The 19,234-nt window shown below is 41.8% G+C and overlaps 1 protein-coding gene across 3 annotated transcripts in view; it reads right to left on the bottom strand.

The window, feature by feature from the left end:
• The window catches only part of CPPED1 (calcineurin like phosphoesterase domain containing 1), a 105,466-nt gene that overhangs the window by 74,172 nt on the left and 12,060 nt on the right, over window positions 1-19,234 (bottom strand). For all 3 annotated transcript variants that reach the window (XM_075069265.1, XM_032773938.2, XM_032773929.2), the window contains exon 2: window positions 16,958-17,176. In XM_075069265.1, the coding sequence (XP_074925366.1) occupies window positions 16,958-17,176 (219 nt within the window). The remainder of the gene's footprint in view (window positions 1-16,957; window positions 17,177-19,234) is intronic.

Genomic DNA, 19,234 nt, shown 5'->3' on the forward strand with positions numbered 1-19,234 from the left:
CGCGTCCATGTACCGACGTTAGTGTCAATTTCCAGAGTATTGCACTGTGGGTAGCTATCCCATAGCTATCCCATAGTTCCCGCAATCTCCCCCGCCCCTTGGAATTCTGGGTTGAGATCTCAGTGCCTGATGGGCAAAAAACATTGTCGCGGGTGGTTCTGGGTACAGCCTCACCCCTCCCTCCATGAAAGCAGCAGACAATCGTTTTGCGCCTTTTTTCCTGGGTGAACTATGCAAACACCATAGCACAGCAAGCATGGACCCTGCTCAGCTCAAGACTGCAATCGTGGACGTTGTAAACACTTCACGCATTCTCATGCAGTCTATGCTGAACCAGGACCTGCAAAACCAGCCGAGGAGGCGGCGGCTACGGTAGCGTGGCGACGAGAGTGATGGACATGGACACAGAATTCTCTCAAACGCGGCCCTGCGCTTTGGAGATCCTGCTGGTAATGGGGCAGGTTCTAGCCATTGAATGCCGATTTTGGGCCCGGGAAACAAGCACAGACTGGTGGGACCCACATAGTTTTGCAGTGTTTGGGATGATTCCCAGTGGCTGCGAAACTTTTGCATGCGTAAGGGCACTTTCATGGAACTTTGTGACTTGCTTTCCCTGCCCTGAAATGCCAGAATACCAAGATGAGAGCAGCCCTCACAGTTGAGAAGCGAGTGGCAATAGCCCTCTGGAAGCTTGCAATGCCAGACAGCTACCGGTCAGTCGGGAATCAATTTGGAGTGGGAAAATCTACTGTGGGGCTGCTGTGATGCAAGTAGCCAAAGCAATCATTAAGCTGCTGCTACGAAAGGTTGTGACTCTGGGAAATGTGCAGGTCATAGTGGATGGCTTTGCTGCAATGGGATTCCCTAACTGTGGTGGGGCGATAGATAGATGGAACCCATATCCCTATCTTGGCACCAGAGCACCAGGGCACCCAGTACATAAACCGCAAGGGGTACTTTTCATGGTGCTGCAAGCACTGGTGGATCACAAGGGACGTTTCACCAACATCCACGTGGGATGGCCGGGAAGGGTTCATGACGCTCGCGTCTTCAGGAACACTACTCTGTTTAAACGGCTGCAGCAAGGGAATTACTTCCCAGACAGAAAATAACAGTTGGGATGTTGAAATGCCTGTAGTTATCCTGGGGACCCAGCCTACCCCTTGATGCCATGGCTCATGAAGCCATACACAGGCAGCCTGGACAGTAGTCAGGAGCTGTTCAACTACAGGCTGAGCAAGTGCAGAATGGTGGTAGAATGTGCATTTGGCGTTTAAAGGCACGCTGGCGCACATTACTGACTCGCTCAGACCTCAGCCAAACCAATGTCCCCATTGTTATTGCTGCTTGCTGTGTGCTCCACAATCTCTGTGAGAGTAAGGGGGAGACCTTATGGCAGGGGTGGGAGGCTGAGGCAAATCACCTGGCCGCTGATTACGCGCAGCCAGACACCAGGGCGATTAGAAGAGCACACCAGGAAGCGGTGCGCATCAGAGAAGCTTTGAAAACAAGTTTCATCATGGGCCAGGGTACGGTGTGACTGCTGTGTTTTTGTTCCCCCTTGATGAACCCCCCCTTGATTGACTCATTCCTGTAAGCAACCCACCCTCCCCCGCTTCGATTACAGCTTGCTTTCTAAGGAAATAAAGTCACTATCATTTAAAAATCATGTATTTTTAATTAATTATTTAAAAAAAGGGAGAGAACTGACAAGGTAGCCCGGTGTGGTTTGGGAGGAGGATATAGGAGGGAAGGAAAAGGCCACTAAAAAATTTCAAAGTAATGACAGCCTTTTGGTTGGGCTGTCCACGGGGTGGAGTGGGCGGGTGCACGAGCCTCCCCCACGCGTTCTTACATGTCTGGGTGAGGAGATATGGAACATGGTGAGGGGTGAGGGTGGTTACACAGGGGCTGCAGCAGCACTCTGTGATCCTGCTGCTGTTCCTGAAGCTCCACCAGACGTCGGAGGATGTCAGTTTGATCACGCAGCAGCCCCAGCGTTGCATCCCGCCACCTGATCTTCTGCCTACACCTCTGATCTTCCTGCTGCCACCTCTCATCTCGAGCGTCCTCCTCCTCACGTTGGTCCCTGTCTCACGTTCACTGGCATCTTTCCTGTATTTGATACCACGTCCTTCCACTCATTCAGATGAGCTCTTTCATTGCGGTCACTTCCATGATTTCCGAGAACATTTCGTCTCAAATTGTCTCTTTTTTTTTCGCCGCCTTATCTGAGATAGCCTTCGGGATGGAGTAGGGAGGCTTGAAAATTTGCAGCTGCATGAGGGAGGGAAAAAGGGGAGAAGTATTTAAAAAGATACATTTTACAGAACAATGCTATACTCTTTCACAGTGAACAACACTATTCACCTTACATAGCACATGTGATTCACTACAAGGTCGCATTTTGCATCTTAATATTGAGTGCCTGCAGCTCTGGTGTTAGAGATCTCACAGACGCAGGTCCGGGCAGCAGAATTCAGCTGCATGCGGCCATGGTAAGCCATTGTCTTTCGGCTTCTGCAGCCTTCATATATCACAGTGCCTCCTTTCCCAAATACCAAGCAAAGCCCGTTCAGTGCTGCTTCTTTCCTGTTAACATGCAGCAGCAGAAACCACCCCCCCATCCAATTCTCTGGGATGATCGCTTTACCCCTCCCCCACCGCGTGGCTGGTATCATGGAAGATCACTGCTAGCCAAACATACGAAAAAGCTCATTTGAGGACTTGAACAGATCTCCTTAAAAACATGTGAGGGTCCCCTGCACTTTGGAGATTTCTGCTAATTGGTTAATGGTGGCAGTCAGCCACCTGAACTGCTGCCGATTTTGGGTTGCCGTGGGAAAACAAGCAAGCAGACTGGTGTGACGACATTAGTTGTTGCGGTGGCGACGTTATTCTGCTGGAAATCTGCAGAAACTTTCTGCAGGCTCGTAATGGTACATTTCACTGGACTTAGTGAACTTTGCATCTTCCCTGCCCTGACTATGAAATGCAGATACCAGATAGAGCAGCCTCACAGTTTGAGAGTTAAGAACGTTATGCCAGTTTAAGAGGTGCAGATGCACAATTAGCCTAGTGGCAAGAGCCCTCTGGCAACTTGCACTGTCCAGACAGCCGCATAACCTACCGCGGGTAGGATCGAGTTGGATCAATTTGGTATAGGTGGGAAATCTATTGTGGGGCTGCTGCTGCGTAAGTTGCATAGTAGCCAAACAATCATCATTAAGCTGCTGCTAGGATAAGTGTAGTGTTTGCCTGACATTGGCTGGAGGCAAGAGTTTTGCCATTTGGGTATAAGATTATGATGCCTTTACTGCTCCAACGATGCAATGGGGGTTAGATTCGTTCCGCTGGGCTAACTGTTGGGGCAGCCGTTTTCTGCCAACGCATTAGCGCTTTCCCACGCAGGGCCTCGGTGGGGCGAAGTAGGATGTATAGAATCTCAATGTATTTCGGCTATCTTGGCACCAGAGCAACGTGGGGACCCAGTTCATAAACCGGCAAGGCGGTGGGGGATGCCTACTTCTTCAATCAGTGGTCCCCTGGCTGCCATTAAGCACTGGTGTGTGGGGATCACAAGAAGGACGTTGTCAATGTTTCATCCAACTGATCTCCACGTAGGAGATGGGGCCGTGGGAAGTTAGAGTTCCATGTAATGCTCGGCGCGCTCTTCCAGGTAACATACCTTACTCTGTTTAAACGGATCAGCTAGGAGGGGCGGTGTAAGGCTGGCTATTATCCCCGACATTCTAAAGTAACAGTTGGGGATGTTGAAAATGCTGTGTATCCTAGGGGGGACCCAGCGTCCCCTTACCCTTGATGCCGATGGCGGTCTATGAAAGACTACACTATGTCAGCCTGGGACAAGTAGTCAGGAGTGTTCAAACTACAGGCTGGCCAAGTGCAGAATGGTGGTAGAATGTGCATTTGCCTTTAAAGGGCGCTGGCGCACATTACTGACTCGTCAACCTCAGCCAAACCAATGTCCCCATTGTTATTCTGGCTGCTTGCTGTGATCGGCTCCACAATCTCTGAGAGGCGAGTAGAAGTAAAGGGGGGACTCTTTTAGGGTCTAGAGTAGGGAAACCCAAATGCTATGGAATAATAGCAATACCGATTTCAGCGCTACTCCTCTCGTCGGGGATGAGTACAGAAACCAGTTTAAAGAGCCCTTTATATCGATATAAAGAGCCTCGTTGTGTGGATGGGTGCAGGGTTAAATTGGTTTAACGCTGCTAAATTCGGTTTAAACGCGTAGTGTAGACCAGGCCTAGCACTCTGCACAAGCATTACATTTCACACGTACACAAAGAAAAGACGATAACCTAAATATAAAGCCAAAATAATAATATATAATTTGATACTATGCTATAACTCAGTGAAATTAGTGGATTTTGACAGCAGTGGAGATTTATATTAAATACGCCTCACCAATGCCCACACACAACTGACAATTTTGTCTAGTTCTGAGAAAGCGAGCTAAAGAATTCTAATTAATGTTTTCTTGATCAAACTCACTCATCCAGATGCTGGCTAACCATTCCAGCAGTGCCCTCTGATGCTGGTGCCTATAGTTTAATCTTTGACTGTGTTATTAACAGAAAAAATAATGCACCCAGAATGTATCCACCAGATATGCCAAGAGAGTAAGGCATGGGACTGTAAAAGACTTCAATTTATTTCTAATTTAGTAACTTAAAAGAAAACATGTGGCTGGATTGAATTGGCCTATGAAGGTAGATTTAAAAAGTGAAACCTGTTTCTCCATCATAGAAAACTTTTTTGAAGTCAAAAATCCCCACAGTGATGTGAACTCCTGGGAAGAAACTATAGCTAGGAGTAGCTTAGGGTTTTTTCACCTTCCTCTGCAGCAGGTGGGTGCAGGTCACTTGCCAGGATTATCTGGGTATATCTCACAATAAATGGGGGCCTTTGGCACAGTGCACCTCAGAGCCTCCTATTTTCTGCCTGTGTCAAATAATTAGTTTAGTCTCCTAAACTAAGAGGAAACATTAAAAGGGATCATCTAAAGCAGACATGGGCAAACTACAGCCCGCGGGCCATATCCGGCCTGTGGGACTGTCCTGCACGGCCCCTGAGCTCCTGACCAGGGAACCTAGTCCCTGTCCCCTCCCCCGCTGTTCCCCTTTCCCCCGCAGCCACACCACCGCGCAGGCTGCACTTTGGCCTGCCACTCCCGCTGGGCAGGATGGAGAGCGCAGTGGCTCTGGTCGGGTGCTGCGGCTGCAAGCTCCTGCTGCTAGTAAGGGGGCGGAGAGCGGGGGGGGGGTCAGGTAAGGGAGCAGGAGGTCCTCGGGGGAGTCAGGGAGGATGGGGCAGAGGTTCTGGGGAGGCAGTCAGCGAGAGGGGGACAGGAGGGTTGGGAGTGAGAGTCCCAGGGGGTGTGTCGGGGGCAGGGAATGTGGATAGGGGTCGGGAAGGGCAGTTGGGGATATTCTACCACCAAAAACAGGGCGGGGGGGGTGGGTTGGATAAGGGGGTGGGATCCCGGGAGGCAGTTAGGGGTGGGTGTTCCCGGGAAGAAGCAGTCAGGGGATGAGGAGCAGAGGGCAGTTGGATAGGAGGTGGAAATCCTGGGGGGGCTGTCAGAGGTGGGGGGTGTGGATAGGGTTTGGGACAGTCAGGTGACAGGGAGCAGATGGGCTGAATAGAGGGTGGGGGTCTCGGGAGGGGGCAGTGAGGGGACAAGGGGCAGTGAGGTTGGATGGGTCAAGGGGAATGGGGGCAGGCTGTTTGAGGAGGCACAGCCTTCCCTACCCAGCCCTTTATACAGTTCCACAACACCATTGTGGCCCTTGGGCCAAAAAGTTTGCCCACTCCTGATGAAGTCATTAGCAGAGCCAGGACTGGAATCCCAATCTCCCGGTTCCCAGACTCATGTTCTAACCCCAGACCACACAAGAAATCTATGGTAGGACTGCCCCATCGCCACTCCTGTGCCCTAACCACAGGACCGTCCATGCCATCCAATAGGGAGTTTGTTACACTCCTTATGATCAATTCACCTCAGCCAGAGCCATTTTTTTTCCCAAACATGTTATAATAAGAAGCATGACCATTAGAAAAGGATGAATTCAGCAACCTAGAGATACAAGACTAAAAATGAGAATATGCAGAGAATGAAGAGTCCTACTTCTAGGGCTTGCCAAACAAGATTCTAGTGTCAGATTACTTAGCACATTAGGACCTGAGCAGCACTTGAGCAGACATTAAAGATTAAGGATTTATTCCTTCACTTAACCAGACCAATTAGCATATGTAATCACAATGAAGCTGAAGTGCCATAATACTTTCCAGTTCCAGTGATTTTAATTTTTTCTAATTAACATATGAACACAAATGCATTGATCTAAAACAGTGAAAGCATAAACATTTGTTCATTGGTCCATTATCACATTGCTAACAGATCAAGTTAATCAGGTTCTACTTGTTTTTCGATTATAAACATTATTAGACAAGACTTGTTTCATTTAGTCTCTAACAGCTATATCTAATTTACAGTTGGAGATAACTGAAGCATGTAAGAGGTCACAGCATGTACTTACACTCACCATACAATTCATGAAACACAATTAAACATCTGCCCTAATAGTCTATCATATAGTGGACTTTAAAAGATTCAGTTTATATTACGAAGTGTATATCAAATTAATAACAAGCAGTAGTGTCACAAGGAAGTTACAGAATGTAAGCAAGTTTCCTCAAGGAAACTCAGATGCACGAAAGATTTGGGGTCAGATTCTCAGCTAGTGTAAATCTCTCAGCTTCAATGAAATTATGCTGATTTACCCCAGCAAAAAATCCAGCCCCTTGTATTTGACATATTAGTCTGTTGTAGCCATTTTCAGTTGGCAAAATAAAATTATTATGAAATGAAGAGGGAAGCACTGTATCGTACATTAAATCAAAATGCAGCACATAGAACCATCACAGCCTGTCCATCAGTCATCTCCCACAGAATGGCAAAGAGGATCAGCGAGCTAAATGGAAATGTGTCCTTTCAGCGGTTTCAGATTTTAAGCAGTCCTGATTTTCAGATCATCCCCAATTTATTTATTAATTTACTTAGTTCATCCTCCATCTCACCTTAGATGGCAATTCTAGTCCTCTTTGGGCCATTTAATAACGCGAACTAGACGCATTGAAGAGGAGAAGGTACTAAGTGTCCAGCAGCAGGGTTCCAGAAAAGACAACTTTGCTAGTTGATCCATGCAAAAAATTAGATTCCAGAACTGGGGTTTTTCCAGTTTAGGGATTCAATCAAACCACCTTAGTGAAGGATGTAAGTTTGAGTGCAGACTAAGACAGACATACCATGTCCATGTAACTGGAAAATGGCAACATCGTTGATATTCTGAAGCTAACAATGGATGCTGCACGTGCATTAGTGGACAAAAAAAGTCAGCTCCTGACAAGGCTACCCATTATATATTAACATGTATTAATTTTATAATAGAAATTAATAAATAATATCTAGATGTAATTTTAAAATTTTTACTCCCAGAGTAGAAATTAAACCTAAAGCCATCAAATTCAAAATTCATTTTGCACTGGACACTATGGGCCAGATAGTCAAAGGTACTTAGGCACCTAAAGATGCAGGTCCAGTGGGATTTTCCAACAGAGGCACACAGATTTGAAATCATGCCTCATCAATCCACTAACATTCTTTGAGGGGGTTGACAAGCATGTGGACAAGAGGCATCCAATGGATATAGTGCACTTAAATTTTCAGAAAGCCTTCGACAAGGTCGCTCACCAAAGGCTACAAAGTAAAGTAAGCTGCCATGGGATAAGAGGGAAGGTCCTCTCATGGGCTGATAACTGGCTAAAAAGAAACAAAGGGTAGGAATAAATGGTCAGTTTTCAGAATGACGACAGGTAAATAGTGGTGTCCCCCAGGGCTCTGTACTGGGCCCAGTCCTATTCAACATATTCATAAATGATCTGGAAAAAGGGGTTAACAGTGAGGTGGCAAAATTTGCAGATGATACAAAAACTACTCAAGATAGGTAAGTCCACAGCAACTGCTAAGAGCTACAAAAGGATCTCTCAAAACTGGGTGACTGGGTAACAAAATGTCAGATGAAATTCAATGTTGATAAAGTAAAAGTAATGCACACTACAAAACAATCCCAACTATATATATAAAACGATGGGGTCTATATCAGCTGTTACCACTCAAGAAAGAGATCTTGGAGTCATTGTGGATAGTTCTCTGAAAACATCCACTCAATGTGCAGCGGTAGTCAAAAAAGTGAACAGAATGTTGGGAGTCATTAGGGATAGATAATAAGACAGAAAATATATTGCCTCTATATAAATCCATGGTACACTCACATCTCAAATACTGCACGCAGATACGGTCGCACCATTTCAAAAAAAGATATATTGGAATTGGAAAAGGTTCAGAAGAGGGCAACAAAAACGATTAGGGGTATGGAATGGCTGCCATATGAGGAGAGATGAGAAGCTGAAAAACAACACCCAGTTATGACTTCCTGACTTTCTTCCCCAGCCCAGATTAAAGCAGCCAGAGGAGACATTAACTTGTGCTAATGCACAAAAGTCCACTAGGGACCATATGTCATCTGAGGCTAGGAAAGTACAGTGCACTCCAGCCCCTGAACCAGGGCCAGGGGGAGAGATAAAGGTGAAGAAACCAGCTATGCTGGCTCTACATCCTCTAGGGCAATGATACTCAGACCTCAGTGGTACAGGAGCCAAATTAGTGATCAACATTGCCCAGAAGAGTCACAGTAGTGTGAATTCACTGTTTCATTTACTATTATTTTACATACATACATACATACATACATAAAATTATTCTCATAGCAAAATGACTGATCAAGTATTATTTTATGAACTACAATTGGTTAATAACATAATAAAAGCATCCTGACTGATGGTTAATTAAAATCACACCGTGTGTTGCAAAGTGCCTCACGAGACACAGTAACTAGCCATTTGTGGCTCAGGAGCCTCAGTTTGAGTACCACTGCTCTAGAGACTCCTCCGCATTGCGAGAATTCACATTAGGAGACTTGCACTGCTTAGTAAAGGAAGCAGAAACCAAATGCAAGTATTGACTGTGGCCCCTTAGCCCTTTGTGAGGTTTCTTAGGCTGAAGAGGTTGAACAATGCTGCCTTAAACGTTCAGAAACTGAGACGTTTGCCAAGAAGCACTAAACTACATGAATGGATGTTTGATTACCAACTAGTGATTTGGGAGAGGTCTTCCATGGATTGATGGAGCGTGTTCTGCCTGAGTAATTGCACTCTCCCACCAAAAGCATTCCAGACCTACACCATCCTACTGATCCCTCCTCCTCCCCTAGAGAGGGGGCCCGAGTCACTTCTAGCTCTATTCCACTCCCAAGATTTCCTCCTCTGATAAAATGCCCCAGTTCAAACCACACATGCCTCATTTCTAGTTCCTTTGCTTTCATTGCCCACACCAGTTCTGACTCCTGCAAATAAGTAAATATTGTCTTAATTCTCCACTGATGTCTCCTGATGCTTGCCTGAGAAGTGTCACATATGGAGTACATGGCAAGAGTTAAAGATGGTTCTGGTGGTGAGAAACTGAAGTGGGTTGGGATTCACTCAAAAGAAGAGTCTCAACTTACATTTTTGCATCCTCTGAATGCTGGACTACAGGACCTATCTGCAACCCACTTGTTTTGTGGAAACTCTTTTTCTGTATGCTGTATTACACCATTTATTGCAAGCTGGCAATAGATTGAATTTCCAGTTCATGGTAATCTGTTTTATTTTGGTCAGTTATAAAGCAGTGACATCTTCCTTCAATTTATCAATTGTGATCTCTTTTGCTCTAGATAAAATATCACATTTCAGGACATTAGAAAATTTAGTTCATAAAAATAACGGAAATGCTATTTGGCAGAAACAATTTTCTAAGGTTATGTCTACACTACCGTTGTAAGTCGACCTATGCTATGTAACTCCAGCTATGTGAATAACATAGGTCGAGTTACCACGCGGTCTACACTTACTCTTCTCGTCAGTGGTAGAGTACAGGGGTTGACTGGAGAGAGATCTGGCACGTCTTCACCAGATCCGCTAAATTGACTGCCAGTGGATTGATCTCAGAGTGTAGTGCAGACCTGCACTAATGGTTAAAAAAGATTAAAATTATAATTTAAAGAGGAAGATTTAGAGAACTCAATATATGATAATTGGAAAGTTGCAGCAAAGCAGTGAAACAAGCAAATTATCCAATCAATAGCATTTTTGTGCTTTGCAGGTTAACATTTTTGCTATACCAAATTATGCTGACATATGCACATGGAAGTCTTTAGGGAAAAAGTTTTCAGTGATCATAATACATCTAGTTATAAATATCTAAGGAGCTTGCAGAAAAAAAGTTATTTTTAGTAGTATCTATACTGCAACTGTATTTTGTAAAATTTTTGATTTAGTGCCACAATACTAGGTTAACTATTCTTGGTAACACTATTTCTGATTACATAATCAAGAAAAACTTTTCAAAATAATGTTCTGAGTATAAATCACTTTTAATCAGCATCTACATACTGAGACATTGGCACTGATTATATAGCTCCTTTAATGGCATGTGTAATGGATAACAAGTGTTTTGCTTGATTGCTTCCTAGCTTAGCTGATCAGGATTCTATTCATCACTCCTAGCTGTTGGAATCCTGAGGCTTCTTGGAGTCCCTGTTCAAACGTCTTGACATCATTTCGACCAAAAACCTGTGGTGCTTTAGAATTCAGTCATCGTCAAAGCTCTACTTACTTCATGTGTTCCTCCTAATTAAAAATGTATTTAAGATGGGTAGGGTTTTTTTTTTTTTTTTTAAACTCATTGAGATGGAAGTTGAGCATAGAAGAATTTAAATACAATCCAAGAGAGCATAGATAATAATATGAAGTCAATGGATGCTAAAATGTATTCAAACTTTAATCTATTATTCTTAAGCAAAAACCATACTGGGAAAACAACTGCAGTATTCTTCGATTAACATTATTTTTTGTCAGCTTAAGTGTAGTTTAAAACCAGGGCCGCTGAGAGCAGGTTTAGGCCCCAGTGAAAATTTTTTTTTCAGGCCTCCCCCGCCCCCAGCAAGGGCGGACCAGCTAAACAGGGCCAACGAAGCCGGGCCCCCTATCAGACTGTTGGGCCCTGGTAATTTTTACCAGTTTCCCCCCCATCTCACTGGCCCTGTTTAAAACCACAACTGAACTAGAGGGCTTGTATCAATTTGATATATCAATTAGAAATATTAATGGGCCAAATTCACTACTGTCAGACTGAAATCAAGGATTGCCTTCTCTTATGCCTTTGGTGATTTATGTCCATTGAGGAAACATTTTTTAGCCTTTCCTCCTAATATATTATGGAACTAAAATGATTAAACAAATTGACAGAGACCACTAGAAAAACTCCACTGCGGAAAAGAATGAAATCAGTACCTCTTCACTACAAATGTATTAGTGTAGATCCAAATGATCTTGTGTTGAATGGCGATAAAAACAGTGAAAGCAGAAAGAATTAAAAGGAAAACAAAAAAACCTGATAAAAATAGTATTAGACACCAATACTCCAAACACCTGATGCATGTGAGTAACTTCACAAACATAAGCAGTCCTGGGCCTGGTCTACACTTAAAGTTTAGGTCGACGTAGCTAAGTTGCTTAGGGATATGAAAAATCCACACCTTGACATTTCCACTGACAGCACTACATTTGCTTGTGGAGGTGGTGTTCCTCACTGCTGGAAAAAGCCCTTCAAGTTGATGTCAACCCCACAGTGTAGACACAGCTATGTCAGCATAACTACAATGCCATAGCTATGCGGGTATACTCCCTGTTTAGATGTATCCCCATTTTTTACATTAGGGCTACTGTGGAAGTGTCCATTGGACTGAATTTTAAAAGTTTACGTTTAAGACCTCTGATTATTGATGGTTATACATTGCAGAAATGAGGTAATCTTTTAAACATCAAAAATCAATTAAGTATTCATAACAAAAAATGCTTAAATTCTCAAGCAGTTTGCCTTTTGCTCCTTAATGCTGCAGAAGGTTTTTCTACAACTTCAAGTTCTTGGCATAACAAAGTGAAAACACTTACAGACCAATTTAAGTAGTCCTATGAGGATTTCCATAATCAGGTCATTTTTTCCACTGTAATCAGTTGATGATTTAGCTTTGCTTCAGTCTAATTATAGCATCTCAGAATGACAAAAGAATGTCACTCTGATTTTTAATTGTGGTTAAAAAAATATTAAATCCAAGCATAACAACAGCCACTGGAGTCAATGGACATGTGACAGGGTATTTTCTTTTTTTTTTGGTAATCTTGACCCAAACCATGTGACTGCGGAAAAGAAACAAAGAACAGTGTGTTACAAGCACTCAAGTGACAATGACCTTTTGGGCACACATCCAAAGAACAGTGACGGAGTTTATGCCCATGATGAGATTGCACACACAGTCTCTTAGCCAAAGAATGATTTACTTTAGCGTCTTCGTATCTTTCCAGTTTAGACAGAAAGACAAATTACTGGACATAAAATGTATTTATAAAAGGCATCAGTAAATCTTTCATATAAACTTAAACACATGTAAACAGAATGTAAATCAATAAATGAGCTGTTCTAGCAGGAGCTACGCTTTCCTTTAATAAACTATTTCCTTAGGTCTCCATAAAGTGTCTAATAAGCATAAAGCAGATGTATAGAATATTGCTTCATTGATTTAAGATTACATGTTTACATTTACATAGGATCAAAGCAAGATATACCTGTACTACCTACAGTTACTAGCTATCTTTACACCAGAAAGAAGAGATGAGACAAAGGTGAAAGACCAAATGAAACTGCTCTCTCCTGCTACTACTTGGAAATTGCAGTAGGTTGCTGCCAATATTTACACAATGCATAGCAAATACACTATACAGAACATAAGTAGTCTTAGGTCTACAATCTGTTCAGTTTAATATTCATATATTTTGTAACTAAGATGACTATTTGATAACAATTTGCCATACTCTGACAAATTTGTTCCTTATGTTTTATGATAAATCAGAGCCCTATGTTCATGAAAGATGCCAGACCAGTGATACTTAGACCTCAGTGGTTCAGGAGTCAAATTAATGATCAACATTACCCAAAAGAGCCACAGTAGTGTGAATTCATTGTTTAATTTACTATTATATATTCATATTTAAACAATGTGACAGGGGAAATATTTAGTTTTTTGTATCTGTATATATTCTCATATAAGAACATTAAGAACGGCCGTAACGGGTCAGACCAAAAGGTCCATCTACCCCAGTATCTGTCTACCGACGGTGGCCAATGCCAGGTGCCCCAGAGGGAGTGAAGCTAACAGGCAATGATCAAGTGATCTCTCTCTTGCCATCCATCTCCATCCTCTGATGAACAGAGGCTAGGACACCATTCTTTACCCTTCCTGGCTAATAGCCATTTATGGACTTAGCCACCATGAATTTATCCAGTTCCCTTTTAAACATTGTTATAGTCCCAGCCTTCACAACCTCCTCAGGTAAGGAGTTCACAGTGACTGTGCGCTCTGTAGAAGAGCTTCATTTATTTGTTTTAACCTGCTACCTTTAATTTCATTGGTGACCTAGTCTTGTATATGGAAAAAGTAAATAACTTTTCTTATCACTTTCTCTACAATCACTCATGATTTTATATACCTCTATCATGTCCCCCTTAGTCTCCTCTTTTCAAAGCTGAAGAGGCCTAGCCTCTAATCTTCCTCGTATGGACCCTCTCCAACCCTAATCATTTTAGTTGCCTTTTCTGAACTTTTCTGTGCTAGAATATCTTTTTTGAAGTGAGGGACACATCTGTACACAGTATTTCGAGATGTGGCGTACATGGATTTATAAATAAGGCAATAATATATTCTCAGTCTTCATCATTTTTAATGATCCTAACATTTGTTTGCTTTTTGACCTCTGCGCATGTGTGGACATCTTTCAGAGAACTAATCCACGATGATGCCAAGATTTTTTCCTGACTCGTTGAGCTAAATTAGCCCCATCATATTGTATGTATAGTTGGGGTATTTTTTCCAACGTGCATTATTACATTTATCCACATTAAATTTCATTTGCCATTTTTGTTGCCAATACTTAGTTGTGAGATCTTTTTGAAGTTCTTCACATATCTGCTTTGGTCTTAACTATCTTGAGTTGTTAGTATATTTGCTAACTTTGCCACCTCACTGTTTTACCCTTTCTCCAGATATTTAATAAATTGAATAGGATTGGTCTAAGACTGACCCTGGGGACACCACTAGTACCTCTCCATTCTGAGAATTTCCATTATTCCTACTCCTTGTTCCCTGTTTTTAACAGTTCTCAGTCCATGAAGGACCTCCCTTTTATCCTGACAGCTTAATTTTCATAAGGGCTTCAGTGAGAGACTTGTCAAAGGCTTTCTGGAAATCTAAGTACACTATGTCAATGGATCTCCTTGTCACATTTGTTGACCCCTTCAAAGAACTCTAATAGAGTTAGTAAGAACATGATTCCCTTACAGAAACTATGTTGACTACTGCTCAACAGTTTATGTTTTTCTATGTGTCTGACAATTTTATTCTTAACTATTGTTTCGACTAATTTGCCTGGTACCGATGTTAGACTTACCGGTCTGTAATTGCCGGGATCACCTCTAGAGCCCTTCTCACAGCAAAAATGACTGAACAAGTATTATTATCTATCAACTACAATTGGGTAAGTAAAAAAAGTAATAGTAAAAACATCCCAACTGGTTAATAACTTAGACTGGTTAATAATAAAAATCACAGTGTTTTAATATCGCATGCTACAGGGGACACATTAAAGAGTCACTTGCAGTTCGCAAGAGTCAGTCTGAGTATCACTGTGCTAGACAGATAACACTGGTTGGAAAAGTCCACTATCCAACTCCCACCCCACCCAAAAAAAATGTAGAAGGGTAACAGCAAATTTCTGCATTCTGTCCTGCCAGAACCTGATCAGTACAGATACCATCTAGAGATGAGAGGATAGATCAGGCTCTACACCCATTCGGTCCTTAGTCCCTCTGAAATTTTTAACAAGAGAACTACTTATGATGGAGCTTGTTATATGGACATGAGTCCTGAGTAGACAAAACTCTTTTCAGAGGCTTAAGAGCCATTTTATGTTAATGACTTTCAGGAAATACCCATGCAAGGTGAAATCCAACATAACAGTTTTATATTAGGTTACTGCATTATTTAATTTGGTGACTGGAAGTCCTCCAACAGATGCAGCAGACATATTATAGCTGGTTTCTGGAGTTTCTCCTGTGTGCTCTCTCCCCTTCCCCCCCAGAGGATACTGGAAGCAACAAAATTGGAATATTAGTACAAACATACAAACTGGGGATATTTGTTAAAAATCTCACTACAATTTTGTACTGGGAAAGTCAGACTCTAAAAGATGTGGCAAACCTTTATGCAATGGAGAGATTAGCAAGTGATAGGGTCCACTGCTGCAGTACTGAAGTTCACGGAAGTTTTGCCTCCATTGATGTAGGATCACGACCCTTTAGTCATTTCTCCCTTCTGAGGGAGAGTAAGTTTTACAATTTTATATTGATTTTATAATGTTCACTTTTTAAATTGAACTCCCAAATTGAAGGAAAATCCTATATGACAACCTAAGTACCAAACATACTGTATATTTTACCACTGTGTTAAGGATAATTTTGTTTGAAATTAAGTATTTTATGATTACTTCATATTCTATTTATGGAGAACCTTTAATCCAAAGCATTGGAGAAAGATGACAATAAAACACACAAATCAACAATTCATAAAATGTTAATAACCAGCGATCCTGAGTGAGAGCAAAATACAATAAAATGGAAGAGACATCAAATCATAAGCAACAGCAGCTGCTGAATTTGATGGCTGAATTTAAATAAACCAGTGAAGTGACCTAGAGATGAAACACCATATCTTATGATCAAATGATTGAACTATCCAATACTCTTATGTTATTTTGCTTAGTTTAACAGATTATTTCATTAGGAAGTTTAAATTTAGTGGTTTCCTATGCTTTTCTATTATCAAAGCCATGTACAGATTTAAAAAAAAGTTCTGTGGCCTATAGCCCCCTAACATCAATTAGGGCTTCTAATTAGAATTGCCAAGATGTTGAGGTTTTTAAATAAGAAAACCCCATAAAGTCTATGAAACTATTTATACCCTTCCAATAACATTATTTATCTTTTTAAACAAAAACAGTAGTTATGGTAAAGAAAATTTACTGGTCTAGTTGCAGAAGTAAGGAACAGCTAAATCTTGTAATCCATATTTGTATATATTCTGTTGTAGCCTGCTTCAGTATATAACACTAGTCTGATCTCATGGTCCTGCAACAATGGGTTAGAATTCTACTCTCTGAATTGTATTAGGGCATTTTAAGATAGAGTATATTACTTTTAAGATGAAGGTTCTATTAAGCATTAGAAAGATCTCGCTGAAGATTTTCTATTAGGCCCGAAACTAAACTCCCTTTAGGTACTCAAATGCATGGCTATTCCTTGGTTCTCTCCTGGCTGGAGTCCCTATACTGTTTATGAAAGTAATACTTCTGGTGAAAGTACTTTTACATGTCCTCTTAAAAATTTTATTTCATTCTAACAGCAAATTTCTCTAAGCCACAGGAAGAAGTTACTAACAGAGAGGCAGAGATAGCATGCATGAATGGCACAGGGAGTCAACTGGAGAGGTCAGAATACTGCTTCAAGCATGGGCTTAGAAGCACACATCCATGAGAACACGATACGATACGGAACCTAATACTGTGCCCGACTGTAAAGCTAAGGTAATTATAGATCACACCTAAAATTTAAAAAGAAAATGGGAATATGATTACCAGTGTACATTTTTAACAGTCTTACCTGGCATACCATGTATGAGGTCGCCACACAGTACAAAGAATTTGGGCTTGGGATTTAACTGGTTAATGGCTTGTACAGCTTGCTCTGTTAATTTGATCTCCTCTTCCCATTCATCACCTCCATTGTCACAGTCACCAATTGCCCAGGCTTTCATCAGTCCAAACTGAGGATCCGCTCCTTGGATGAAGTAGAAAGGGGCTTTCCATTGACATTCATCATCTTAAAAAATAAATAAAATAGTAAAGTCTTAAAGGGAAAGGAAATTTTCCCTGTATTATCAAGGTGAAGAGTAACTTTCTTTAAATGAAGGCCATTTTGATACGGTAGGCACAATACTTTAATAGAGTAAGCACAAGCATAATATTTCCCTATAACAGATGAGAGCATTGCATATTTATTGTAATTATGCAATGCTGACATGTGGCTACATGATGACTAAAGAAAAAGAATACCAACAACAAAGCAAATGCTGCTTAAAACATCAGGACTACAACATAGCTCAATAGCATGGGACATATGAGATTTATTTTCAATTATTGCCTTTTTAATTAAATTAAAAATGCACACTACATTTTATGGTGTCAGAAAGAACACACTTAAATTATTACTATGTTAAATGCTTTTGCTCTTACCCTACTAGAGAAAGCTTGAAAAATTCACTCACTAGTGCAAAGCTCTTGCTAGCTAGAGAGACATCCCCTGTACAGGATGCAGGACAGCAACCTAGTAGGAATTGCAGCATTCTTTCCTCATTCCCAGCAGCTCAGGGCTGGCCCATGCCAGCTGAATTGCTCTTATGAGATTTGGGCAGGAACCTTCCTAGGCTCGGGCTGGTACACTCTCTCCTCACCGGGTCCTAGAGCCCGGGCTTCTAGCCTGAGCCTGGAAGTGACACTGCAAACAAACAGCCCTGCAGCCCGAGCCCCATAAGGCCAAGTCAGCTGGCACAGGCCAGCCGCAGGAGCCTAACTGTGGTATAAACATACCCATAAGGTCAACTGGCAGTGAGGTCCAGGCACACCACCTTCCTCCTTGACTTGAACTTTGGGCTGGTAATTTTAATTCTCTGGCAAATTTTTCAAGTCTGCTTTCATACATTTCAGTCGTACTATTTAGACTTACAAAAGGCTCTCCCCACCCCCATAACATTACCATGACTGAACTGCTTTTCCTTCTCAAAATGCTACACAACATTTACTAGTATACTTTGAAATATTATAAATTATTTCATTGCTTGTTTTTTATTTGCTAGCTTCAGTCATTTACATTGGGTCTCAAAGTCATTAGTGAGAACTGGAAGGGTCAAATGGAAACCTTAATTTAGGATGCTCTTAATGGCTCCTGACGGAAACCTAGAATAAAAATATATAAACCTGGAGGCAAACTAAAATGTTTAGAGCTTCCCCCACGTTCTGCTTAAGACCAGAAACTTATAGAAGAAAAGAATAGGATTTTTGTAGTTTCACTTAATTTTTTTGTACTTTTGTGCCTCAGATATCTCAGTAACGAGTATCACAAAAAAACCTTAGATAATGGAGATAGCAAAGCAGGCTAAGAAAAAATTTCTCATTGCTCGTCCATGAATAGCCAAGACCATATTCTGTTACAGATGAGAGAACGTGGGTGTCCCAACTTTTCTCTAAACTACAGTACAAACTTTTCAAACGTATACTGTTGCTGCCCTGATTGTCTAAAGGCATTTCCTTGCATTCCAAGTGTTTGGTTTTGGACTACTGCAGCTGGGTTTCTTCCTTTTATGCTCTCCTTTAAGGTATGTGACTCTCACTTTGGGCTAGTCTACGCTAGAAACACTACCGTGGGACAGCTGCATCAAAGTTCTCCTGCCGACATAGCGCTGTACACACCAGCGTTTAGGTCAATGGAACTTATTTACATCCCTGAGTGACATAAGTTGTACCGACATAACCTGTGGTGCAGACAAGCCCTTTGTCTTACTCCTTTTAGTTTTATCCTTGCTTTAATATCTGCAATTAAAACATTCACTAGTAGCTGTCTGGAGTCCTGGAGCTTGTTTATTATATAAGTGGATGGGTTTGTTTTTATTAACTTCATGATGAAAAACCCACATTCTACCACTATAGTGCTTCAGAACAAGGAGAACGGTATTTCCACCAGAATTCTCTCTGACCAGGGTTACACAACATAATAGTTGGAATTGTGGTAACTGCAATAGTGGAATTAAAATATAATAAAAAGCTAGCGTAGAAACATGCTCAGTGCCCCTGGAACTACAGATTCAAATGTTATCAAGGTGAG

The sequence above is a fragment of the Chelonoidis abingdonii genome, chromosome 9 (genome assembly GCF_003597395.2).
Source record: "Chelonoidis abingdonii isolate Lonesome George chromosome 9, CheloAbing_2.0, whole genome shotgun sequence".
Classification (NCBI taxonomy): domain Eukaryota; kingdom Metazoa; phylum Chordata; order Testudines; family Testudinidae; genus Chelonoidis; species Chelonoidis abingdonii.